This window comes from Hippichthys cyanospilos, chromosome 6 (genome assembly GCF_059441005.1).
Source record: "Hippichthys cyanospilos isolate Australia breed blue-spotted pipefish chromosome 6, RoL_Hcya_1.0, whole genome shotgun sequence".
In the NCBI taxonomy this organism is placed as follows: Eukaryota; Metazoa; Chordata; class Actinopteri; order Syngnathiformes; family Syngnathidae; genus Hippichthys; species Hippichthys cyanospilos.
Window position 1 is genome coordinate 15217758 of NC_142374.1, and position 26082 is coordinate 15243839.

The 26082-nt window shown below is 39.2% G+C and overlaps 4 protein-coding genes across 12 annotated transcripts; 1 reads left to right on the forward strand and 3 right to left on the reverse strand.

Annotated features, from left to right (window-relative positions):
• Positions 1-326: 326 nt before the first annotated feature.
• scamp5a (secretory carrier membrane protein 5a) lies at positions 327-5438 on the reverse strand. Of its 2 annotated transcripts, XM_088418153.1 has the most exons (7): positions 5272-5438; positions 4498-4575; positions 4256-4375; positions 3181-3337; positions 3001-3102; positions 2698-2815; positions 327-2623 (listed from the first exon to the last, which is right to left on the reverse strand). In XM_088418153.1, exons 2-7 carry the CDS (start codon positions 4502-4504, stop codon positions 2435-2437), a joined length of 693 nt encoding a protein of 230 aa, XP_088274279.1. In that variant the 5' UTR covers positions 4505-4575; positions 5272-5438; the 3' UTR covers positions 327-2434. The 2 variants fall into 2 exon arrangements, with proteins under 2 accessions (XP_088274279.1, XP_088274280.1); XM_088418154.1 differs by lacking the exons at positions 4256-4375; positions 4498-4575; positions 5272-5438 and adding an exon at positions 3534-4198.
• Positions 5130-13375, forward strand: parp16 (poly (ADP-ribose) polymerase family, member 16). 6 transcript variants are annotated; one of them, XM_088418149.1, is made up of 8 exons: positions 5130-5148; positions 6447-6521; positions 7457-7653; positions 9017-9154; positions 9228-9434; positions 10606-10777; positions 10852-10996; positions 11725-13375. In XM_088418149.1, the coding sequence occupies exons 3-8, from the start codon at positions 7465-7467 to the stop codon at positions 11861-11863; spliced, it is 990 nt and encodes a 329-aa protein (XP_088274275.1). In that variant the 5' UTR covers positions 5130-5148; positions 6447-6521; positions 7457-7464; the 3' UTR covers positions 11864-13375. The 6 variants fall into 6 exon arrangements, with proteins under 6 accessions (XP_088274275.1, XP_088274278.1, XP_088274277.1 ...); XM_088418148.1 differs by lacking the exon at positions 5130-5148 and adding an exon at positions 6309-6333; XM_088418152.1 differs by lacking the exon at positions 5130-5148 and having other exon boundaries at positions 6279-6521; positions 10606-10764; positions 11728-13375.
• A 184-nt stretch (positions 13376-13559) lies between these two features.
• Positions 13560-20603, reverse strand: ctdspl2a (CTD (carboxy-terminal domain, RNA polymerase II, polypeptide A) small phosphatase like 2a). 3 transcript variants are annotated; one of them, XM_088418142.1, is made up of 13 exons: positions 20297-20603; positions 18466-18677; positions 18148-18277; positions 17891-18037; positions 17535-17762; positions 17334-17430; positions 16007-16118; positions 15834-15920; positions 15678-15740; positions 15509-15588; positions 15293-15419; positions 14702-14797; positions 13560-14490 (listed from the first exon to the last, which is right to left on the reverse strand). In XM_088418142.1, the coding sequence occupies exons 2-13, from the start codon at positions 18652-18654 to the stop codon at positions 14425-14427; spliced, it is 1422 nt and encodes a 473-aa protein (XP_088274268.1). In that variant the 5' UTR covers positions 18655-18677; positions 20297-20603; the 3' UTR covers positions 13560-14424. The 3 variants fall into 3 exon arrangements, with proteins under 3 accessions (XP_088274268.1, XP_088274266.1, XP_088274267.1); XM_088418140.1 differs by having other exon boundaries at positions 18142-18277; positions 20297-20602; XM_088418141.1 differs by lacking the exon at positions 20297-20603 and adding an exon at positions 19599-20176 and having other exon boundaries at positions 18142-18277.
• Positions 20604-20862: 259 nt separating this feature from the next.
• Positions 20863-25911, reverse strand: sqor (sulfide quinone oxidoreductase). Its single transcript, XM_088418143.1, has 10 exons — positions 25745-25911; positions 25254-25440; positions 25007-25177; positions 24856-24909; positions 24599-24793; positions 24315-24524; positions 23214-23397; positions 22115-22182; positions 21851-22029; positions 20863-21764 (listed from the first exon to the last, which is right to left on the reverse strand). Coding segments are annotated over exons 1-10 (1308 nt in total). The 5' UTR covers positions 25747-25911; the 3' UTR covers positions 20863-21706.
• Between the last annotated feature and the right edge of the window lie 171 nt (positions 25912-26082).

Below are 26082 nucleotides of genomic sequence, written 5' to 3' on the forward strand. Positions count from 1 at the left end.
TTTGTTTGAATGTTTTAATTATTTACTTTATTATTATTATTATTTGTAAGTATCAAGCCTTGTTTATATACTGTGTTTGTTTTTTTAAAAAAAAGGCCAATAGACATCTTCATGAATAACATCATTAATAATCGTGATGAAAATGACTCACTAAGGCAATAAATAGTTTGATATGTATATTCAAAAGAAAAAAGTTTCTATATAATGTTTGATACATAAATTCACAACGCCCTGAATATTTGAATACATGCAATTTAATCAACAGAACACACGCAATGTAAGATAGTTTTTTGTGTGCATAGAAGAAAAGTATTCCAACTGAAAACTGCAGCAATAACTGTTTAATATCTATCATGGTAGGACCAAATAATACAAAAGTAATACACAAAAAAAGTATTCCTTATGAATCTTCATCATGGAAAGAAACAACCTATTCCAATCTGCAATTACATATTTTGTTTTTATCCATGATATTTTACGCACTCCCACAACTTCTTTTATATTCATACTTATTTAGTCTATAATACATGATTATACATATCAAACAGCCAACGGTACACATGGGAACATTGGAAGAAATGGCTTTTTGGATGCTTGAATACAGCACTATGAAATGGAACATGTCAATTACAGCGTGCGCTGCAAGCTCACACATCACCTTTTTGCACTCCATTGTGCATTTAAGAATAGCAGAGCATGAACTTTACACTCCAGAAGTCATAATCAGCAAGTGGTAATGTAATGTAAACACTGAGATGACACTTAAGTTTTCATTTTAAGAGCAGTCCCGTTCTCCATCAAAGATCCAAACATATGAGCTGAAATAATTGTACAGGTTAAGCCATGTGGCTACTTGCTCTACTTAAATTGCTTGACAGTTTTGGTTTACACTGAGCACCTGTGTCAAGAGACAACATACTAAAAAATAGTATTTGAAAAAAAAAAAAAGAAAGAAAAAAAAACAGTCATGAACATATGCAGCTGAAACTCATCCAAACATCAACATATAATAACATGAAGTAACTAAAAGGTTGAACAAACTGCATATCGAATACTACATCATCACAATCACACAAGACAAATCACATTTTGGAAATAACAAGCAATCCGTTACATATTTTTTGTACATTCCCTCCGAATCGACTCCGAGTCACTGGCAAAAACCATCTAGGGAATTTTCAAGACATTTGGATCTGTGAACTCCACTGACAGCTTCCACTTTGACCTCATATTGTATTTTCTTCATCATAAATATCATAGTACACCTACTCGTGGGAAAACACCGACAGCGACAGAATGACACGATACCCAGAGATTAGAGAAACGAGGCTTTTTTTGAAAGCATTGACAAGGAGAATTTGTCAGAGGGAAAACTGATCACACACTGCTATGACCACCAACAACATACACTATTCACATTATATGTCCAACTTCCAGTTTCAAGACACTGATACGGAATGTTTATCCAGTCAACTGGGGCTACGCAGCCCTTTTTACGGCAAGTGTCTTGAGAGGTAAACCGAAAAAAAAAGGGATACTTACTAAGACTGGAGTCCAAAAGTCTGCCGTAAAGAGGGCATTTCCAATAAATGGTTTGTGCTTTTACACAACCAATATGTTCACAAAGATTGATTTATGCCAATTAAGGAAACTACAACATGATGCAGTAGGAGTGTAGAAATTAACCAGTCTCTACTAAATGGAAAAAAAAGATGATGGAAATTGTTCCAATTCACATTTTCAGATTCAAATTTTTAAATATATGTTTGACATTGCAGCATAAAGTATTCTTAAACCTTAAAATCGTAAGGTTGTTTATTGTTATTATTTCATTAGTGCCCCGCACCAGACTTGAGGAATACAAGATATCTTACCAATCTTATCTTAGCATGAAACAACAGCCAAAGGTTACAAAATTGGTGTTAAAATTCTGAGCCGTCGATATCATTCATACGGCTTAGCGTAAGACTGTCTTATTGTGGTTTTACACAGCTTTGTGTTCAGAATATGTGCGCTTTAGCTCCCTGGTGTTCCTGGTTTTGCCTTACTACGCTAGGTTAAGTGAAATAATCCTCATTTTAACAACATAGTGATGCTTGTTCCGCTGTTTGGGAATTTAAATAAAGTCCAAAAAGTAAACAAGCTACATCGATGTTACAGGCGTTTCACATACATATTAAATGCCAGTGTTGATGTTGTGAAGATGTGACACAAGGAGGGATTGAGTCCCTCTTCACTGATACAAAAATTTACTTATTCACACTAATGTTCAATAAATGTACAGTACATTTGCACCTAACGCTTCTCCCTACATTATTCTCCTTCTCATCTTGTGAAGTGATAGCTAAGAAAGGGCACCTAATTATGAGTTGTCTTCTTAATTCATCCCTTTTTGTATATCTTCTACAGAAGAACCCGGCCCCCTTTCTTCGTCCTACATGGGGTCGTCGTAGTTGTAGGTGGGCGCTGCCGAGTACTGGTTCTGCTGCATGGCTCCCTGGGCGGCTCCCATTGCGGCTTGCTGGGCCGCCTGCTGGACGTGGGGGTTCTTCCAGGCCCCGGTGGCCCACTCCTCCTGGGCTTTCCCCAGGCTGCCGCCACTGCCGCGATAGAAGTTATGCACCTGAACGAGACGGCGTGTAAGTCAAGAAAAGCGGGGTGAGAATTTTGTGTTGTGATTGAAACGGTGTGAGTAACCTTTGAGAGGGCGATGAAGGAGAGCACTGCCACTGCGGTAAACATGATAGTGGGGATCAACATGACCACGGCCGAGCCGATGTTGGTGCTGAAGAAAGTGATGGTCGCTAGCCAGCCGCTGATAGGCACAATAGATGAGGAAGGAGTGCTTAGATTAGCAAAGTGGGATCCAGCAGTATTCCAAGAAGTCATAACTTTTGATGAACAATACTTTTGTTCAAATGAATTTTAAGCTTCACAGAACACAATTTGATTTAGATTCTTCTTTTCATTAGATATCAAAATCAACCTTGAGTATCTTACCATACTCCCCAACCTGGAATGCCAACAGTCTGGATAATACTGATCACAACCTGAGCCATGAAAACGAAGAAGAATGCCATAAAGTTGAATGAGCTGTCTGTCCTGTGGAGGAAAAAAAAAAACTGTTACACATCAGCCACAAGACACTTTTTCAAGATCCTTGAAGTGAAAGCTGCTTACTTAAAGGCCTTGTAGATGGGCCTAAACCAGCACACGTATGAGCAAGGCGTGAAGAGGATGAGCCATAGGAACGCCATGCCGAAATTGGTGGCCCCGCCTCCACCACACATCCACGCCAGGCAGCCAATCAGATTAACAGCTAGAGTGGCACTATTCACTGCCACAGGAAAAAAAAGAAACGTAAATCCAGATTTTTGTTGATTTAACTTCAATGAATCTTACTTTCATCCAAAACAACTATACTAAATTACAGAAGACTGGATCTAAAATGGATCTAACTAAACTTAAAAGCTTCTACTTCTCCGACTAGCGGTATATATTTACATTTCCACCACACATTTGTGCAAGCTTACATGGTAAAATCAGAATCATCTTATTGGCCAAGTATGATAAAACACATGAGGAATTTGCCACTTGTAGCTGGAGTCATTAAGACGACGACACTATAACAAAATATACAAATTAGAAAATGCACAGAGTAAACCTTTATATAAACATGTAGTACTGACAATAAAATATGATGTCAAATATTCAAACACATTTGCCCCATTTTTTGCTCCAACGGAATGAATATTGGGCTGTTCCTTCTGTTCTGGGCAACGTGGCCTCTGAGTAATATAAACAAAGAAATACAGATATGCATAGAGGCGATTGCAGCTTTTCAATGAGCTTTTCAGAGTTTTTCTTTGCGGAGGATTAAGCCCGCCTTTGTCTATGGCCATATTGCCTGTCTACATGTGTTGCTACACCATTCAGGTTCAAATATGTCTTTGTATGTTGTCTTTGTATGTAAAGTAAATTTTGCTGCCTTGTAATTGTGCAGTTGCAATGACAATAAAGTTCATCCTATCTTTTTCTTAAAGGGTCATAATCATTGTGGTGGTTAACCTTTAATATATATCTGTAAACTATGCTTCAATTTACATAAAATAGCTGGAAATGAGGGCCGTCACTGGCCTTGCGGCTACCTGGACAATGTTTTGGGTAAAACAGTTCTTGAGGTAGAACAGCTTATGACACACACAAAACAAAAATGCCCTGTCATTGCATTATAAAAACAAGCAGAAACACTCACAGATCCACAAGTAGTAGAGCCGCTTGCACATGGTGCGACGCTGGTCAGGGATCTCATTGAAATCTTGGTAAAAGCACGGCTTAAGGGGGATGAATCGAGGCAGGGGAGGGAAGTTGTTCTCTAGGATTGCAAAAACATACTTGAGTAAAGCAGTATACAGTACGTAGCATAAAAGCTGTTGCCGGTTAGCATTATAGACCTCAGGTTAAAACCCTGGCTATGAGTAAGGTGTTTAAGCATACCTGCCATGGTGAGAGCTGTGTATTTTCCTCTACTTGCAAAAAATAGCTTTAAGATCGGCTGGTGTAAAAACAAAAGTGCTAAAAAAAAAGAGAGGGAGAGACAGAGAAAGGAGATGACGTGCACAGGCCTTGTGACAGATTTTCCACCCCCATAGAAATAGATGAGAGACTCTGCCCGGTTATACCATTCAATCCATCCATCCATCCATCTATAAAAAGTATTTTTCAATGTTACTTGTGCAGATGAATGAATGATGAATGAAAGCTGTGCAATTCATATGACAGATTGAATCAACATGGCCTTGAGGAACGAAACGGGAACAATGATTATACGTACAGGCCAGCCGAATTCACATATTGCACAATATTCGTAAATAACAAAACCGCTACGTTATTGTCGTGACGGCTGAGAGGACATGTTGGTGCACAGCATGGTGGATGCCATGAAGGGCATTTTGCTGTTTCCGAATAGGAAAGCTGTGTCTGCAGAATCGAACCTCCAATCCTTATCTTTTCTTTTCTTGTTTTGCAGACTGTAATCCCGAATCGATTCCAGTTGTGTTTATTTTGTCGGATGACCACAGCGGAAATGCTGCAGTGGGAAACCGTGCATCAAATGCCGGGCGATGGAGAAGCGCTGTCCTTCACCCTGTGAGTCACGTCACGGGTGCATCCGCGCTTCTTCCACCGGACAGCTAGGCTACGGAATCCGGTTGGATTTCAACGCTTTTCGACGGAGTGGATGAATTGAAATATGTGCATTAAGCGCCTTACCTTGAGTCGCTAGAATCCCGCGTTTTGTTTAAAAAGCATCTTACTGATGAATCTACGTCCAGATGCACGCTTGGAAACGGGCAGACCAAGCAGAAAAAAAAATGTTACGTTGGGCTTCGAATGATGGGTTTGGGAGGAGGAGGCGATCACGTGACGCGGGGTCTTTTTTTTTTTTTTTTTTTCTTACTCACTCATCTCGCTGACGGTTTTTGCTCGACTGGGCGGCCACGGTGCAACAACAACATTAGATTTGCTGCTGCCCAGAATTGACCAATCAGAAAGCAGCGCTGTTTAATCAGCAGCAGTTTGATGTGGAGATTATTACACAAACAAACACGATTGGCTGCTTGCCAAGTGACGTCACATAACGTCCGAATACTGTGTACGAGCTAGCGAATTTCTGTGTTACATTTATTAATGTTTTTGTCAAAATATCACGTTCATTGCTTCAAATATACTGTAAAAAAACATGTCTTAAGGTGTTCTATAACTAGATTGTATACAATAATATACATGAAAAAGGTTAAAACAAAGCAATTAGGATTTGCAATAAAATAAAGGTCTTTATTTAAGATATTGTAGATATTATATATATATATATATATATATATATATATATATATATATATATATATATATATATATATATATATATATATATATATATATATATATATATATATATATATATATATATGTATTTATTATTTTTGATTCCCTGTCTCTGTATTATATTTTATATGTTCTACTATTTTTTTGCTTAATGTTCAAATGTGTAGTTCATACATTTCGTTTCTTATTTTGTTTCGGGTTTAAAACAAACATTAAAAAAAAACTCAATAAATTTACAATTTCCATGCAAAAACAATTTATATTTAGGAATAAACATTAAGACCATACTGTCGGGGGATGACATTCAGACAACTATTTTTATATTTTCATGTGAACCGAGTAGTTTTCGCTTTGCTGTCAGGTTGCATTCAAGGCTCCTTTGTAGAGTAGGACTTTAAAATTATTATTTATCAACACAAGAAAGAGACCACGAAGATACGGAAAAAAATAGTTTGTATTTTAATTTAGAACTTAGTATTCCCTCATGTGATACACTGTTAGCCACAACTTGCCTTGCAACGATTACTTTGCATGCTATCTTGTCATTTTATTTGTCACGATAGGTTGAATGCGACATCACACTTGACGTCAGCTTTTCCCAGTTTTGGGCTGCCTGTTATGAGTTGAGCGAACTTGAGGTAAGGCCATTTCAAGACATTCAAATTTCCTTTTGTAGAACCAAGTACCACGCGAGTGTATTAAAATGTCAGAAATTTTCAGTAGTGTGTCCATCCTGTTATTTTCTTCGCCACTGTATTAGCATTTTGACACTTGTTGTGACAGCTAGCATTAGCTGTTAGCGTTAGAGGCTAAAGTCCCACATAAACACATTTTCAAAACATGGCAGCAATTTCCTTCAAACGTATGAGACGGTGCTTCGAACGTGTGAAATAGTTCGTGCTGCGAAACTACGATGTGGGTAAGAGCTGTTATCTGCTGCGTTCTGTTGCAAGAAAAATCTGTTAGCCAACTATAAGAGCTTGCTAACCAAATGTCCAATAAAGAGTAAACTGACGGTGTTTTTGCAAATAGACACCCGTATAGGGACATGTAGTTAAATTTATGCTGTACGATTCATGGATGAATGTGAATGTTGCCGTTCATCTCAGTTTTATAGTAAGTGCTGAAAATATTGAATCAATGAATACAGTATTTGCGTTAAAAGGTTGGAGGTTAGCAAATACTGCCCATTAAGGTAGAAGAGGTGCATTTCATCCTGAAATTTCACTTTGAAAGCCAAAATAGCTTACTTCTGTTCTTAATGTACTAGATATGATTTACTTTTATCTGTAATTAGCAATATGTGAACCAGAAGTTGAAAATTGCTTTCTCAAGAGTAACAGTCTCAAAAATCGTCCATAAAACAACAACAGTACACTGCTGAATTAAATGGGGCTGTCCAAAATGCAACATTTATGCTTAAAAGCAATAAGTATAACGAGTGGCGGCAGTTGAATAATGCCACCTTTTCCCCCCATCAAGTTGTCAGTGCGTCTGCTATACAATTGAGAAGATTTGCCCAATCCCATTTTGATATTTTCTCAATATCTAATTGTATTGCGTTACTTTGTAGGGCCGGGAATGGAGCCACCGCTCCCGCCTGAGCTGGTGCGAGAGCTGGTGTGCTCCTGCCTGCACAGAGATCCTGTGGCGGCCGATCTTCGCTTCAGCCTGTTTGTTGCTGCTGCCCAAAACTACAAGAAGGATTCCTTGCTTCGCCCCTTTCCTCCTCGATATGTTCATCAGGAGAATAAAGACTTTGATGCACTGGTAAGACATTTATGATTTATTTTGGCTTCGTACCACATCCCCCAAACAAGCTTCATATAGGATGACTGATGTTTCCATAAATGTAAATGTCAGCGTCAATGTTTTATTTATATACATATATATTTTAGTTTTTGTTAATTCATCACATCACAGTGAGCTGAGCGAGGCTGCAGTTACCCAATGTGCTGCTGATTTTGACCACCCCTCTCTCCTTTTTTTTTTTTTTTCAAGAACTTGCTATCACATAAACTACACCCTGGACCGGTCAATTTTAGGGCACTTAAAAATAACACAACTGAACTCAACTTTATTCATATCACTTTAATGCTGAGTCCACTTATCTCGCCATTTTTAGCTATAAAAGTGTTTGTTTATAGTTATTCTGATGAGAAAAGAATTTCATGTACATCTAATACTTTTTAAAAATACATTTTGTCATTTGCTGTCAACTGAAAATGACAATGTGTTGAAGTTTTAGGTAATGACCAATCACGTTAGTTTGTAAATGTCACATGAGCAACAGCTCAGCTGTGATTGATTGTTACCCGACCTTCAAGCACAAGCGATGCAATTGTTAGTCGACAGCAAGTGGAAAAATGTGTTTATGTTCGATTGTACGTAAAAATAATTTAGACTTTTTACGGCTGAAATGCCATTTGTGGACCATCCCTTTAAAATATAGGCGTCAAACTCCAGTCATAGAAGTGTTCATAGAAGTGAAATGGGTTTTGTTTTTATTCGGGGTATCAAATGTTGAAACAACCATATTGAACCAAAAAAAACCCAAAACAAAACAAATTTGTCTGGAGCCTCGAAAAAAATGGAAAGCCTTATACAGTATAAGTTTATAACACATGCTGTGTCTGTGTGTCTGTTTGCTCCAGTAGCCTACTATCAAAATGACTAAGTAGTTTTAAATAGTTGAACATGATCAAATTAATTCATGATTTAATACATGTTTTCCCTTCAGTGCATTCATCAGAGAATGATGCACCAAGTGACAAGTCTGCTGAACATTGGTGAAAATTAGTTTTCTGAGCAACTAAACACAACAATATACCCTTTTAAAATATATAGTGACAAAAATCAGAAGTCCATTTATAAAAACGGCCTATGGCCGAATTGCGTTCTTACCCGTTTAACGTGACTTTTGTTCTCGGACCTCGCCAGATAAGAGAGAGCTTCTCGGTTCTATGAGGAGTAAATCCTCTTGTATTTCTTTAGTCTTTTATGAAGGCAGACTGATTGTCTTTGTTTTAAATGCAACAAAAATATTTATAAACATCTGCTTTACTTTCTACTTTACCGGTGTATTTAAGTGATCTTGTTTATGAGAACACAAATGGTGTGTGCGTGAGTCTAGTTGGCAGACGTGAACTCCCTCCCCGGTGTGAGAGAGTTAGTCCGACTGCGGACAGGAGAGAGGGAGCGCCATGTGGCCCTTGCACACTGGATCCTTTCCTCCAAGAGCTTTGCTGTAAAGACACTACCGAAGGAGGAGGTACAGAGCATTTACCGCAAAATGCGTGTACAAGGGCTTACTCGGTTTTATCTTTATGCTCACTTTTTCCTAGTACACCAAACTTTGTGCCTTGTTGCAAGGCCCCAGCGGTTCGGCCCCCGCGCCGGACTTCCTGTTTGAGTTGGAGTACTGCGACCAGTTGAACGCACGCTTCGAACGGACGAGAGAGGACAGGGACGTCTTCTACGCCTTCCACGGGAGTCGCCTGGAGAACTTTCACTCCATCGTTCACAACGGGCTACACTGTCACCTCAACAAGGTCAGCGAGGCCTTCGGCTTCGTGTGAGGCACTTCCGCTCGACTTGTGCTGAGTCAGCTGTTGTTGCTGGCGGACTTGTAACTCTTGCAGTTCTCCAAGATTGCTGGTTAGAAAAGCAAAAGTACAAGAAAAGCAACTTTTTCCATCACAGAAAGATATTTTCATCTGCTAATAGATCAGTTCTTCTCAAATAGTGATGGGGTTAGGAAAATGGGCTTTGCTTTTGCACAATGTGATGTAATTGCACATTTACGTCACCGGGCGGTGCTGTGGAAAATGCTGCTTAGTCATATTTTAGTCTTATGTTTTATTTTTTATTTTATTTCAATGGTAAATGCAGCACCTTCAGCACCTCCTGCTGTCCGTAATGAAAAACGATCTAAATCTTACAGTAAGGTGATTTAGAAAAAAAAATAAGCAAGCACAATGTTTTATCTTTTTTTTCCAGATTAAAATATTTAAGATACTGATGTTGATATTCCAGATCAATTTAAATGTATAGATTTTATTTTTCAGCATCAAACTGTTCAGTTTGTCAAAAATGTTTCTAGCTTGAATGAGGATTGACTTTTTTTTGGTTTGTTTTTTAATTTCGGAAACTTTGATTAACTTAAAGCTTTTTTTCAGTTTCAGAATAAGCTGCAACTTGTATTAACCTCTGTAAAAAGTAACGTTTTTTTAATTTGCTGAAAGTTGAATGGCTTTTTAAAATCTTTTGTTAATGTTAAAAATGATACAATTTTACGTATACAAAGAGTCAGTTTTCTCTTGCCCTAGTGGGGGCGGCTTGCAAAAGATAATTCTGAAAAACTGTACACAACTAGATTCTCACCTCAGTGAAATGATGTATTAATTACAGTATGTGTTTATTCAGGGAAACTTTAATTATAGAAATACGGAAGCCTTAGTGTGTTTAAAAAAATGATAACTTTGTGAAGATTTTTTTTCCATCAATTATATTATTGTCTAATACTGTAATAAGGATTTTGTGGAGGAAAACAACCACAATTCTTTTTTTTTTTTGCAAGCGTCTTCAAGATTCATATGATTAATCACAATGGAAATAGATTTAAAGAATCCTTGAAAAAAATGCTGTATCAGATCATTAAAAAAACTTCTAAACCACATAAATGTCAACTAAATTTTGATTTGTTGTGCATTTGACATGCAGAACTCAGTTTTCGGGGAGGGGACCTACCTCACCAGTGACCTCAGCATGGCCGTACTGTACAGCCCCCACTGCAGCGGTTGGCAGGAAAGCCTCCTCGGACCGCTTCTCAGCTGCATCGCAATGTGCGAAGTCATCGATCACCCAGACGTCAAGTGTCAGGTGAAGAGAAAAGGTGCGTCAAATGGCGCGTCGCAAAGCGCAGCGTGAAGCTTCGTATCCTCTCACGCTCGTTCTCACCCGCGTCAGACTCTGAAATCGTGGACCGCCAGCGTTCCAGGGCCAAAAACAGCGAGGGAGGGGACGTGCCCGAAAAGTACTTTGTGGTCACCAACAATCAGCTTGTTCGAGTCAAGTACCTGCTGGTTTACTCTCAAAAGAAACACATGTCCAGGTAGGAAGCTGCACACTAAAAGTTCCAAAAAAAGCTAACGAGTCACTCTGCTGATGGAATTGGCCAATGATGGCTCCTTAAACATCTGCCAAAAATAATTGATTGATTTGAACTTTTTGCCTTTATTTACTTTAATCATTTACAGCAGTTGTATACAAGTAACACTGGTGTCATAATTGAGGCCAATGGATAAAAAATAGTCTAATTTCATATTTTGCTCAACAAAATGAAGCGGTTCCTCTCGGTTCAGGCCACTGGTAGAGTTCTTTTGTTTGTCCTTTTTCTTCACCCCCCCCCCCCCCCCAAAAAAAAAATAAAAAATAAAAAATCAAAGGCCAAGTGTTACACGTATACCGTAGAATGTATAACTTGTCACATTGTGACATGAAAAACGTTGGATGTGAAATGCATTCATTACAGTGAAATTTTTCTCCCTAAATGATGAGTGGAAGCTCTTCACCTTCACATCAACATAGGTTCTCATCAATAAGATATCACAAGATTTTGTCAATAGCAATATATATATATATATATATATATATATATATATATATATATATATATATATATATATATATATATATATTTATTTATTTATTTTTTTTAATAAATATTACGATACAATTTGAAATGAGATCACTATGATCAGAGTTCGTGTTCAGTCATTTTTCAGAAGTTGCTTCAGGCGATGCCGAATGATCATTGTTGCTCGTCTCCCCTCCCCATAGCAGACATTCCCGCAACAGCTCGTGGTTCCTCAGACACCACTTTGCCATCATGATGAGTCTCTACGTTCTCATGCTCATATTTATCGGCACGTTCAACTCCACCGCCTTCACATCCTTCTGGAACAGACGCTTCAGCTGACCCGCCGCATGAATGACCGATTCAATCTTCATCCACTGTGCCTTCATCACTTTGACCAGAGGCCTCGCCACCTTGACTGCACATCCTCAAGTACTGTACTGTCTTACAAAGCAAAGAAGAAGCCACGTCGTAAACTTGGCCTTCACATTCTGATAGAAATAAGTTAGGAAGTCAAATTCACCTAGATTTGTGAGCAATGTTTTCTGGAAAGATTTTTCTCCTATGTTATACAAAGATGTTGATTTTGAGATTTACTGGATTATCTGATCTACTGGATAATAACGTTTTCTTTTTGTTTGACTCGTTTGTGACGAAACAGAAGGAAATGTTCCTGTAAAGTCAAAATACTACTGACAAAAAAGTATACATCCATCCATTTTCTAGAGCCGCTTAGCCCCACAGGGGTCGCAGGCTTGCTGGCGCCTATCTCAGCTCGCTTCGGGCAGTAGGCGGGGGACACCCTGATCTGGTTGCCAGCCAATCGCAAAGACTCAAAGACGAACAACCATTCACGCACCCAATCACACCTAAGGAAAATTTAGTATGTCCAATTCACCTGTCATGCATGTTTTTGGAGTGTGGGGGGGAAGCCGGAGTGCCCGGAGAGAACCCACGCGGGCTCGGGGAAAACATGCAAACTCCACACAGGAAGGCCGGAGCTAGGTGGATTTGAACCGGGACCTTTGAACTGTGAAAGTTATACATGTTTCTATGAAATAAATGGTATTAGTTTGCCTCTAATTAAAAAATTAAAGTTGCTGTCAGTCCTATAGCCACTCTTAGAAGCTAATATATATGCTTTAGCTTTACTGCTAAATTAAATCATGCCAATACAATACAGCCTACTTGTGTTGGTTGTTTTTTTGTTTTTTTTAATTGGAATGCTATTTTTTTAAATACCAGAATCTCATTATGAGGTTTAAAAGAATCATTCTTGGATTCTGTTAAGGTTATCTAGGGGACTGTCTTGCGCCCCCAAATGTGTTGCTGGAATTCCTTTTTTTTTCTGCTTCATGATATCAAAATGTCAGTCACAATCACAATTTCTGTAGTTTTTTACATATAGAGGCAGAAATAATATGCCTGATTTGACTAAATACTGCTGTTTTCAGATGTAGCAAAAGTTGAGAGGTCGGAAAAAATATTCTAGTACAGTCCATATGCCTGAATATCAGTAATTGCAGTACAGCATTTGTGCTCATTTACATCCGGCAGACTCACGTCTTGCTCACTGACTGCAAACTTCATTTGAATTGTTTTCACATTGTTTTGCTACACTGCAAGATTTTGTATTCTATTGTAACACAAGTAATTTGATGATTTTGTAACTAATTGTGGACAAATGCAACCGAGCTTTCTTTGAGCATGGTCAGCTTGGAGATGCCTATTTGAATTCAATAATTATTTTCAAACATTGAAAACTTAGATTATTACTGCATTATGCTTATGTAATCAAGTCTTGTAATATATAAAAAATTAATATGTAAGAAATAAAATGTATTCATTTATTTAGCTTATGTGCTGTGTCCTTTTTTTTTGGGAAATTGTAATCATGCTTTGTCAGCCTACAGACTTTTATTCTCATCGTTCTTTTTCCCTTTAAACTGTGTGCATGTTTTTGGAATGTGAAGAAGCTAAGAAAAAAACACCTTAAAGGCTGAAGCTGGCATTCACCTGTACACAATGTATTCAGATATAGTCCTATAAAAACATATTTATTTTCATGGAAAACCATTGAATAACACTGAATACAACATGATTGATCATTCAAGAGTCAATAAAACTTATTTATAACACCAACATCAGAAAGACCCAGAAAACAGGAATCCAAAGCAATGGCTGGTGTTTACCCCCCTCCTCAAACTTCGGAGTCTACACATCTGCCTGACAGGTATGACATCATCTTACAAATGGGCTAGGATGTCAATGCCCTCTTTCAAATACAGACGATCAAGGTGGCGAACAGAAATCTCCAAAATGAGGGCGTGGCCATTATGGCTTGGTATTCAGGAGTCTAGTCTATCTTACATTACGGAACCTTAAAATATTGTTTCAGAACATATTTTTTTTAACTGCACCTTTTAAACAGACAACTGCATGTAATGGAGTAAAGCATCACAAATGTAAAGCAGGCATACTGCAAACATAACACTAATAGAATCCTTTTCTTAAGAAAAAGAAACGAGAGTCAAAATATCCATTCTAAAATATGAACATAAAAAGACTGAAAACCTTTAAGGGGAAAACAAAAGCAATCTGTACACGTATTTACAAGAAAATAGTAACTATAATACAAGTTTGACTGGCCAAACACAAACACATTCAGTTTTGTCAATCCAAAATGGCGGACAAAACCTCCAATGAAGCGAGCTCGCTGCAGCGAGCGCATCAGTCATGACGTTTATGTCTCTGCATAAAAACATCCAATTCACTCTTTTTTGCACTTTTTTTATATAGAAAAATCAATGTCAATATGGAGTTTGTTGAGGAATCCATCGGATGCATCCTCCTCATGGGTGGAGTGGGGGGGCAGGGTTTCCCACGTTGCGGACGCCAGCTGCTCAGTCTGAAGGCAAGAGGTCGTGCAAGCGAAAGCGCTCTCTGATGTGCGGTCGGACATCGTCATTCTGACACAAAATGAACACGATGTCAGTGAAAAAAAAAAACATGATTCCCCGGATTGGATGAGTTTAGGAACCAGCCCTGCCGCCAAAAATCCGACACTCACTTCAAATGTTTGCCTTGGCAACAAGATGCCACTAGATGGTACCAAATAAACAGCAAAAGAAAAAAAAAGGTGGGAAATTCATTGTACTTGATGTTTAACTTCCAACTTACCAGCTCCACCAGTTTCTCCAGGAAAGGAACCAACTTGAGAAGCTCGCTGTCATTTCGATCCACAAACCAGCTCTCGATTGGGATCCCGTTGGAAAGCTGATGACCCAATATGTAATAGTTCATCTTCTTGACATGTATTTTCACTTTACATGGACTTGAAACATGTTCATGAAATAATATAGGCTCAATATAGAATCTGTACATATGTATAAAAAAATAGAGATGTCAATTAATGAAATTTGCAATAGTGATTAATGACATCCACCCAACATTTTTCTAGAGCCGCTTATCCACACTAGGGCCGTAGGCTTGCTGGCGCCTATCACAGCTGTCCACGAGCAGTAGGCGGGGGACACCCTGAACAGGTCACCAGCCAATCGCAGGGCAAGGATGTACGAACCAAAATTCACGCACCCAATCACACCGACTGATGTCTGATTGCGTGGTTCATCATCTCACATACCACAGGGTTGTAATGATTTATGATTCTTCATTATAGTTAGGTGTTTGTTTGATTTCAGCTTTAATTAAATGACTTTTGGGTTGTTGTTGTTTTTTTTTTTATGTGGTGGGAAGAGTCAGAATATTTACCTGATACGCGAAGGCTTGTGGTGAGTTGTCGATTATTATCGTCTTAGAAAGATCCCGTCCCAAAATGTTGAGATCTTTTATATAATTTCCTTGGACGCACACACAATGCTCACGAAACAGACGGTGTCTAAAAACACACACACCCACAAATAGGTTCACCATTGAGGACTCAACTTTTACTTTTTTTTTCCCCCAGCCAAATTTTACTTGACCGACCTGACCAGCTGCTTTTTGGGATCGAGGATATTGAGCAACTTGTCGGCGTACACTTTCTTCGATGCTGTGAAGAGGATGATCTGAAGCGCGACAGGGGAACAAAATGAGACAGTTGAACCTAGCGCAGCTGGACTTTGGTCAAAATCTCGGTGTGAAAAGAAAAGCTTACCTCATACATCTGAGACATGCGCTCGAGGAACTCTCGGAAAAATGGCCTTAATCGCACATACACCTACGCGCGCACACACAAAAAAAAAAAGCACTAAACAAACGAAAAAAATGGGAGACTGGTTAAGGAAGCAATAAAACGTGCACAGCAGCATACCTGGTATATTACGTCCTGGAAGAGCACAGGGAACGTCAGTGCTGCATCCTCCAGTTCGTTCAAGCTGCAGTGAACTAAAGTTTCATCCTGAAAAATAGCAACAGGCAGTTGAAGAGTCACCTCCCGCCTTTCCGGGAGGACCCCAAGTACAAAGGAGGCTCCCGGACGGTTACCAAGTCGAGGACAAGCGAAAACTCGGGCGTGCTGCGCGTCTTCAAAGGTAGTGCTGGTTTGCGCGTCAGCTGCTCTTCTGTCAACGGTGGAACGTGCTTGATGAAGAAGTACCTGACAAATACACAAAAAAGGACAGTTACATTTGGAAAATGACACAGAAAAAAACATTTGTGGTTGAGAAAAATCATCAGATGAAACGTTTGGTTGAAGTAGAAAAGGGGTCGGCAACCCGCGGCTACTTAGTGATTCACTGTAACTTTTTCGACAATGTATTGATTGGAGAATATATTTTCGGTTTTAATTTGGCTTACAAACATGCCGCAAACATTCCTAACGTTTTCAAATGTTGTAACAAAGAGAAGAATCGTTTTTAAATGTCAACCTTTCTGTAGACAGATTTGGGGAAAAAAAAAAAGAAAGTATTTGATGGGCCTTGGATCCCAAAGGGAAAAATAGAAAAATAGCTGAGAAGAGCTGAGGATTCAAAATGTTTGTACCATATCATTTGCTTCCATTGCCAATGCTTATGATTGCCTACATGTTTGTTTAGTAATAAGAAGTTGTCAAATTACCGAAACATTTTACACGCCCGATTTTGAGAAGCTGTCCAGTGATGTCCCAAAACAGATGTCACATTAAACGGGTCACCACCAATCTTGTCTTAGGCGCAGAAACAATTCTCTGTTTTTATGAAGTGATTTTTGTCAATACAGCATATATCTGGGAATGACATATGGGGATATTATTGTGTTTGGCTGCTCGGGTTAGAAATTGTCGTTGCATTTTGGTGTTCAACAAAATCAAACAAACAAAATGTTCAAACAAAATCAGATTTCTTGAATGTATTTCTATAAAATTCATCAATGCAGCGAAACATAACAAATCGATATGGTAGTGGAATTTAAACTTAAAGCACCATCGTTGAGCAGGATGTGTTGCAGGGAAAATAAACACTTCATTATGACAGCTCATTATTGTAGCCTACAGTCATTTTGATAGTAGGCTAACATAGCTAATATGCACACTTACGGCGTGTGTTGCATTTACATTAAAGCTTATATGAGAATTTCATTTTTTTTGCGGCACCAGGCATTTAATTTTGTGTTCAATACACGTTCAACAATTTGTGAACTGAACCCTGTAGTATTCAAACAGGGTTTGCTGCCATCTAATGGCTTTTAATTTAAATGCCGCAAACGTTCATCTCGATGAGATTTTAGAGTGTGGCATCTCCTACTTGGCCCAATGAGCTCCAGTTTTCCATTTTATCCGATATTTTTGCTTTTAGTTAACCGAGTGTGCCAGTCGCAAGTCGGACGCACTTACGGGTCAAACACCTCCCAGTCTTCCTCGTAAGACGGCTCTGCGGGGGCTGAGGGTATCGCGTGTGGATAGCTGCCATCTGGCATACAACCAGGAGGAGCTGTTGGAGACGGAATAAAAATGGATATGTTTTTATTATGGGTGTAGGAAAATGATCAAAACTCATGAGAGTACACGTTTCAAGAGGAGTTGGTGGTACTGTACCTGTTAATGAGGGCATGTCGCTTTCAGCCACGATCTCGCCGTCGCCCACGTGGGAGTCGGCGCTCATCTGGAGCCTCTGCGGCAAAGACGGGGCGCCGTGACAAGCGGCGATGCCCTCGGAGGACGTGAGCGTGCTGCTGGGCATTTCCTCGGCCTGCTCGATGTCAAGCTGCTTCATGATCTCCTCTGCCTCCATTGCTTGGCCAGGAGAGTCTGAACCAGGCGTGGCTAAATAAAGGAAAAAAAAAAAATCTTTTCACTCCAAATCTTGTGGAAAATGTACTTGTGCAATTTTGATATGAATAGAACGTGAAATGAAATAAGCAAGTCATTTTAAGACTTGTGGGTCGTTTTACCAGTTTTGGTTGCTGGTGAGAAGAAGTTGAAAACGGGAGAGAGGATGGTTCCTAGAAGGGTGGTGTGCGGTGGACTGCTCGCAGCTTCAACTGCAGCTTCTAGTTTACCGTTTGGTTTTAAGGGTTTGCTGTTGCATGTCATTGTATCTAGGCCAAGTTTGGAAAAGAAAAAGAGATTCAACATGGGGGAACAGCAAAATGACATATTTGCAGCAAGATTAACGCAGATGTTGAATGCAGCGGCATCATACCTTTACCTGGACTTTTTCTGCAAACTCTAGAGACACTTTTGTTGGCAAGGCCTCGTGTTTGTGGCGTTGAAGTGATGAGATCGCTTTTAGCGTTGCAATCGATGCGACTCCGCTTGGCAGGAACGTCTGCCTCCACCTGCCAAATATTAAAACGGGTACAATGAGGAAAAAAACAAAAACCTTTGGTGCAGTTGTAATCTTTTAATCGGAGATCACGCTCCGTCTTTAAGGTCAAATTTCTGATTCGTTTAAATTGTATATTGACAGCCAAAACGGCCCTTTATAGCTTCATTCAAAATCATTTGTGTTTATTGTGAAATCTACCTTGAGAGGATCCCCCCGGATAAACTTCTTGATGGTGGACAAGAGGCCCGTTTCATTCTTGGGCATTCTGCCTCGGGCTCTCAGTGAGGGCGCCTCCACTGCACAGCGTTTCCTTTTGGCCTGGGACGGGGGGGCCCGACGGCCCAAGGTGGGCTGATGACGAGCTTTACGCGCTCTCAGCCGCATCATGCTCCAGCATCACATAGAAGGATCTGACACAAAGAGGAAAAACATTGAGTTACACTAAGACAAGGGAAAAAAAGAAGAAAAAAAATCATGCTTTTGAAGACTATAATAAGACTGTATTAATTATTAATTAATGGCGGTTGTCAATGGGTTCGATTCGATTTGTAAACGCACCATGTATTGTATTATTTCTTTTGTCTGTTTTACATACCTTTGTAAGCTAATATGTCAAATTTTGCTTCAACTTCTGACATTTGAACAACGTTTAAAATGTCTTACTTTTGCTTAATATTGGTTTAATCCTTCACTTTTTCCGGGTTGACAAATGACAATTACACTAGAATATGTTCAAACATACTCTAACAATGAATTCCATTTGAGGAAAATGTACAAAAATACATTTGAACAAGGAACCTCCCCCACAAAAAAATCATCTGATGAAGTAGTTAAAAAGACGCCATTTGTAAATCTGTTTTTGCATGTGTTTTGCCCATGACAGTTACTCAAATATTTCAATCTTTTTGTACCTCTATGGAGGTAAAACATTTTCGAGAAACGAAATTAATTCAAACAAAAAACAAACATCTTTTCAAACACGTTAATGAATTGCAGTAGCAAATCAAAACGACATAACTGATGAAAACTTCAAACACCTGTAAGCCTGGTGTTTTTATGTAAACAGAGTATCAGTTAAGATACATCAAAGTTCAAATGGCCTGAAACACTGAAACATTCAAGACATGAAAGATGTTAACTCTTAAAGTCATTCCAGATCGTAAAGGGACATTCACACCATAAAACGAAGTGAGAAAATACCGAAATTTGCGAAACTGTCACTGCGTTTCCAAACTTTTGACCAGTGCCGTTTTATTTTTAATACGTAATTTAGCAAAATGTATTATGAAGAAGAAAAGGCTGGAAAAGAAAGTCTTTTTGTATTCCCTTACTTGCGACAAACCTTCTGCTTCCACTGCGACGCAGCGGATGTCAACATTCCCTCATGTTGCTCACTCGTGTTTACACCACTTACACTTTGACGATCGATTGTGTTTATCAACATGCGAATCGTGTCCGTGTCCAATCTCACGAGTGCTCGCTTTAAGTTACGAGCATCTTAACGTCAACATCTTCTAAGTGTGCTTTCAAAAAACAACACAGTCAAATGCCTTTCCCATAAAACATTAGGACGCCCGAAACGCCAGCGAGGGTTTTGTGTCAGCCTGCGGCTGTCGAAGTTGAAACTCCCCGCCAGCGGAACGTCGACGAGACCGTGACAACAAGCGTCTTGTTTTCACTGTTCGTCCATAAATATGTCAACGTTGCCATGTACCTCCGGTCAGTTTCGCCGCTAACGTTTAGCCACGGTTAGCTTCCCGGGCTAACAAACCGAGAGGCAAATGGTGACATTAAGCGTACATGGGCACTTTCAAACGTGCGTTTGTCAAGAAGGCGCGTCTCTGAATTGGCAACCCAAACAGCGATGTTTCCAAAAGCTACGTCCTGGCGTCCGTTTTGTTTCCTTCCACGACCCTTTTCAGCCATTAGACTACGCCCCCTTCGCTGGCTAGCAGCTAGCTAGCAGCCAAGCTAAGCCGAGGGACAAACACTTCTGCGCTCACACATGTTGACGTTGCCTTGCACTCACATAAAATGGACGAAGCGCTGGCAAAGAAAAATCCCGCGGCGTTTTCGGCTGTGCGGCCAGGAAGCCGCGTAGGCGCCCGCCGGAGGTCGGAGCGATGGATCGCTGCTCGCCCAGAGGCGTCTGTCGCTGTCGCTGGGTAGTAGTCACAGGTCGGCCATGTCTGCGGACGCCATTTCCCGCCTCCTCCTCATCACAAACATACGCGAGTGCGCGCGAGAATGCGACATGCGCGCGCGCGAACCAACGTGGCGTTCAAGTCTACAGGAAACAAGTCCTCGAGCGCACCGTGGACACGGCTTCCAGGAGTTTAAAAATGCGGGTACAAATCGAAAGGGAAAAAAAGATTAAAAGTGCGAGCCAAGCGAAGCGGTACTATGAGGCCGCAGAATTACCTATTCGATTTTTGTCTTGCTATTGTTTTAAAAATATTCTTTGGGGCCCCTATTTTTCCAATTAACAAGAGATTTTTTCATTTTGGAAAGATTTTTGATTAAACATTTCCTATTTATTCAAACTCATACAGATTAATAGGTCCAAGCGTGTACAAATGTCACCTTCAAACCAGGTTTCGATTCCATGTATTTTAGTGCAGATTTTCAGCTTTCATTCACGTTCATAGTCTGTCGCTTTTTCTTTTTTACAGTTTAAATTGCAAACAAAACATTGCCACTAAAAGCATGTGCACTAAAAGCCGGATATGTGTTGTGAAAATTTCGACTGGTGGCATAAACATGATGAAAAAAAATCCAGTGAACAAAAATAATTGTTACATTCGTAGCAATAAAAAGAGAATCCAGGAATACTTTGTATATTATTTAAAGGAAGTATGTGTATTTTTTCACATGCGCCTGCGGGAGCTTCAGGGACATTACGGTAAATGCAGCAAAACATACTCCTCCTCCTGCTGTCAGTAGCTATAACAGACATTATGACATCCAGAGGAGTGCCACTCCTCTATGTAATGTAATTTGACGATAACTAGACCAACAATTATATTTAAAACATACAGTTGGTCGTTAAGACTACATTTATTTGCAAGTATTTGAAATTTGTAATAATGTAATGTATTCCTTTTTAATGAAAAACGGTCTTTAATCTTACACAGTGTCACTTTAAGGCTTGCCACAGCCATGTCAGCCATGTCAGGGGGTAATAACTTAACAGCATGCAACAATTAATACTGCAATTCTTAATTATGAAATCAACGCCTTAGTCAATCAAATTTGAACATCTTGCAGTAAAAGGTATCCAATTAGATTAAACAGGTGTATGGTTTTGCATTTGAAAAAAGCAGTCATGCTCTGCAAGTAAAACGCAGCATATTACACTCTAAGAGAATCTGAGTACAAACAAGCAATGCTAAATCTTACTTATTTTGCATTATGCACACTGATCATTTACGTTCAGGAATCATTTCATTCCAAGATGCAGAAGTTTTCTGTATGGTTCTGGTCCACCCCATAAGCCCCTGAATAGAACACAACAACACAAAGAGGAAAGAATCAAATGGGTGTATAATCAGAAGCAGATATATGTAGTGAAGTATGAACATACCTGAGGAGCCCATGCCAGTAGAGGTGCGGCATCACATCAGCCTTCATGTGGTACATGAGTCTCCTTTCTTTGGCTTGGTTGATGGGGAAGGTTTCCAGTGGTTGACCGTTGTAGTCAAACTCTGCCAGAACAACCTTATTGTAGTTTGTAACCAATGGACATGATGTGTAGCCATCGTACTATACAGAAAGAAACGTGATAATACATATGTTGAAAAAGCATGCGCATCTCAATATGATGTAAGCACACAGAGATATTCGTTACCTTTTTATCTGGTTTCTCATTTTTGAAAACCTTTTTGATGGTTCTGTTCAGAACAGCAGACTGTGCAGCTGAAATAAGAAAAAAGAGACATGGAGGATCAATAATTTATTGCGAGAGCTCGCAATAATTATCGCGGGATCCCACAATACTTATTTCCTATGTCAGTGAACCGGAAGTTAAACAAACACAGCGATGGAGCAGCCTCAGCCTACGCGTCATGCCTGGGAGAAGTTTATTTGATTTTTCTTTAAGAATCGGCCTAACATATAAAGACATCAAATCCGTTCTTGCACGTAGACATGGCTTTGACATAAGCGAAAGACATCTGAAAAGAATATTTAGTGCGAGGAGGCTTTCTTGTCATAATGGCTACTTAAGTAAAATTGGTAAGAAAGTGGCCGATTCGCACTTTCGCAATCAATTCCTCTTACGTCGTCTGAACACCAATGATGGCTCTATCCCTCGTGAACAACACTTACTACTTGCTACAAAGTAAAAAAAAAAAAAAAAAGTTTGTAAAATATTTAAACTGCCTTTTTCGCTGACAATACACTATTGATCTGTATGGCCTGTGCGCAACAGAGGCTGGGCGAGTGTACGGACCGTCTGCAAATTGCTAGATGAAGGGTTAAAAAAAAACAATACAAAAAAAACAATGCCACATGTGAACTATTAAACCAATGAACAAACTAAAGAGCTCTCCATAATTATATTACCAAAGCGCTTTTGGATATAAAACCTTTTGTTTATTTTTGAGCATGTTTTATTCTTGATCATCATTAATAAATTCAATATTAATCGATAGCTCCAATATTGCTTAATATAAAGACTCTGAAATCACTCAATATTTTTCTTTTCCAATCATTTGGTAAAAAATGAGTTTCAAATACATCAGAAGGTACATAGTTACAAGTGCATCTGTTAAAGAAAATAAATGATTGAAATCACTTTTTTCTTGTTGTTGATCAATGTTTTGATCCGCCACAATAACACAACAGCACTAGTTAAGATACACTATCATAGAATTTTTTAAATGAGTAAAACATGACTAAGAGCCAGCAGCATGGCGTTTCTCATATCACACTGAATCTGAACTTACCAACAGCAGCAGCTGTTTTTGAAGTCGGTAGGTTTGTACAATCTCCAATCCCAAACACATTTGGATACCTCTTGTGTTGAAGGTTCTCCTTGTCGACGTCCAACCAGCCAGCCTCATCAGCCAGCAGGCTGCCTTTTATCGCAGAGTTGGGTCCCATCGGTGGGGTGACATGAAGCATTTCATACTATCAAAAAAAAAAACAAAAAAAAACAGTATAACTGAATACAAAGAATTAAATTCAAACTTCCTTTAATTTATTTTGGGGAATAGGATTCCACATAAGAAGTCAAATCCAACTAAAGGAGGACGAGCATAGACACGTGGTGTTGATGTTAATTTGTAATGTTGGCTGATGTGGCCTTCATAAAGTATAACATTTTATATGACATTTTTAAATGTCATATAATTTTGTTTTTGTCATATGAAGAGTAATTGTAATTAAATAAGAATGTTCATCATTTTGTTTTTTTTTTAGTTTCAGGCATTTTGATGCACACGGTTATTTTTTTTCAGTTTTATACTAAGCTGTAAGACCTATAAATCCCTATAAACACTTGAAGAAATATTAACTTATTATCAACTAAATTATTTGGGATACTTATACAATTTTATAGACAATAATCATATTTATTGTCAGCGTGAAAAGTTTTCTCTTTCCTGAGAGGGGCTTGGTATAATTGAAAATTACTGCTTTAGGGTAATTAAGTACTAAAATGACTGATTAATCTAGGTACTGAATTAATCAATCAGGTGCTCAATTCTTAAAGTAATTTATTACTTTGGTAGTTAATTAATTTATCGCCATCTATATAAAGACGCTCCTTGAAAATAAATAAATGAATGAGAATCTGGGATTTGATGTCTGCTTATAAATAACAAAATAAGTAAAAAATTGTCTTCCTATATACAAAACTGCAGTTTTTGGCAAGGAAAGTATTTTTTTAAAATAATAATAATAATAAAGACCAGTCCTGATGTGCCACAATTTTAGCCTCGAATGAATCAGCCATATGGGCCTCTTCCCAAAATTCCCAAAGGGCACCACGCGCCTGCAAATGTGAAAACTAACCTGAGTTGAATTGTTATGTTGAAAATAGTTACCTGAAAGACAGTTGTCTCACCCGGTTTGTCAAGATTCTCAAACACAGCTTCTTGTTTGTCCGCACGCACTTCAATCAGGTTTTGCCTCAAGTTCACTTTCAAATCGCGTTGCTTCACGATTTCCCAAAGTGAGTCAGCATATTTCTTCACCCCAAAAATCACAGGAAGCGATGTGTTGTAAATGATGTCGGCCTTGGCTCTCTTTCCTGTCTGAGCACAAAACACACACACAAAATTACCATGGAGACACAGGTGGAGTTTATTTCTATGAAAAATTCCCATACCTTTCTCAGATAAGCATCTGAGAGGTACATTATCTTCTGTGGTGCTCCCGCACATTTAATAGGCGTATTTGGGAAAGAGAACACAGCATTGCCTTCTTTGAAGGATCGCAAGGCTGCCCAAGTTTTGTCCACAGTTTCAACAGAATAGTTGGATCCAATCTTTGGATGCTCAAATCCCTCAGGAAGCCCTTTAATCTATAAAATTGAAAAAGTGGATGACATGAGGCTGAAAGGTCAAAATAAATAAATATGCTCACCTTCTCAAAATGAAGCTGTAAACCAAGAGCCACAATCAGGTATTCATATGAGATCTGAAATTGGGAGCAAAGGTCATACCATTAAATATTACAACGCTAGGTTTATGTGTTAAATAACTTTATACGCTCAAGATGAGTACAGCAAACACACCTCAGTCCCATCATCAGTGCGGACGGTGTTTGTGTCTGGGTTTATTTCCTCAACCTTAGATTTGACCAGCTTAACACCTGATGGCATAACACTTGATGTGGGCCTTCCTGACGAAGCAACAGTTTTAGCACCGGCGCCAACCAGAGTCCACAGAGGCTGGTAGTAGTGCATCTAAAGAGTGGAATATTTGCATCAAATCATGAACGTGAATTTCTTGATGCATGATGTTGAACGGGGGTGTTCTTGCCTCACTGGGTTCCACTACAGCCACATTCTCAGCCCCCAGCATCCTCTTCATGCGAGCACTCATTGCAATTCCTCCACTTCCTCCCCCTAGCACCAGCATTTTGTAATGCTGTTTGCCAGAAGAGGAACGACTGCTTGTGTGCAAACGAGAGGCGCAAATGCCCACAGAACGACAAAAGGCAGCCATCCTGCGTCAATGAAAAGGACAGCAAAATATGTCACTTGAATAAGCTTCAAATAACAAAAAAATCCTGTCGCATTTATGAGGCCAAGGTTACAAGTTAGCCACATGTCCGCTAATTTGACAGCCACTGACGACGACATCGTGCAAGGCGTATTTTTTTTTCTTTACAAATTATCGCAATGTTGCTGTTTGCGACCCTCGTTGCATTACGTCACTCCGAGCTAAAGCGCACTAACGTATAACGGTAAACACACAGGTACGTTTACAACATTGAAATCGACTAAAAAGAAAGCTTGGATCAAACTTACATTGATATAGAAGATGATGCCTTCTTTTCCTGCGGTCAGCTGGTGGGGAAAATGTATTTGGGTCTTATCTAGTCGAGCTCGAGAACACAAGCATGTTCCCAAATGAACTTTCAACACTTCGCCTGACTGACAAGCGCGAAGATCACGCCCACTCAAGCTGTTGACCAATGAAATGCGACGCCAGCATATTACTGCTGGGAAGCGCTGACAAACTGCTACCCTTGCGATAAATCCGCTCAAAAACATACTAAAAAGCACAACCACTTGGTCTCTATATTTCAGATTTAAAGTCATCTTTGAATGCGTAATAAAAGCTACTTTAGGTTTGCTGTACAATG

Bases quoted from the DNA above. Each gene is read 5' to 3' on its own strand.
- scamp5a (XM_088418153.1), bottom strand. The intron at 3,338-4,255 runs GTGAGTGTTTCT...TTCCTGTGGCAG, and splicing joins GCTCTACTACTTGTGGATCT to TGAATAGTGCCACTCTAGCT. The intron at 2,624-2,697 runs GTTACTCACACC...CGTCTCGTTCAG, and splicing joins CCTTCATCGCCCTCTCAAAG to GTGCATAACTTCTATCGCGG.
- parp16 (XM_088418149.1), top strand. From the start codon at position 7,465: ATGGAGCCACCGCTCCCGCCTGAGCTGGTGCGAGAGCTGGTGTGCTCC. The intron at 7,654-9,016 runs GTAAGACATTTA...GCGTGAGTCTAG, and splicing joins ATAAAGACTTTGATGCACTG to TTGGCAGACGTGAACTCCCT. The intron at 10,778-10,851 runs GTGCGTCAAATG...CACCCGCGTCAG, and splicing joins GTGTCAGGTGAAGAGAAAAG to ACTCTGAAATCGTGGACCGC.
- ctdspl2a (XM_088418140.1), bottom strand. From the start codon at position 18,654: ATGATGCGGCTGAGAGCGCGTAAAGCTCGTCATCAGCCCACCTTGGGC. The intron at 15,741-15,833 runs GTATGCTGCTGT...GTGCGCGCGTAG, and splicing joins TCCAGGACGTAATATACCAG to GTGTATGTGCGATTAAGGCC. The intron at 15,589-15,677 runs GTAAGCTTTTCT...GTCGCGCTTCAG, and splicing joins GCATGTCTCAGATGTATGAG to ATCATCCTCTTCACAGCATC.
- sqor (XM_088418143.1), bottom strand. The intron at 22,183-23,213 runs GTAAGTTCAGAT...TTCTTATTTCAG, and splicing joins AAAAACAGCTGCTGCTGTTG to CTGCACAGTCTGCTGTTCTG. The intron at 22,030-22,114 runs GTAACGAATATC...CTTTCTGTATAG, and splicing joins ATGAGAAACCAGATAAAAAG to TACGATGGCTACACATCATG.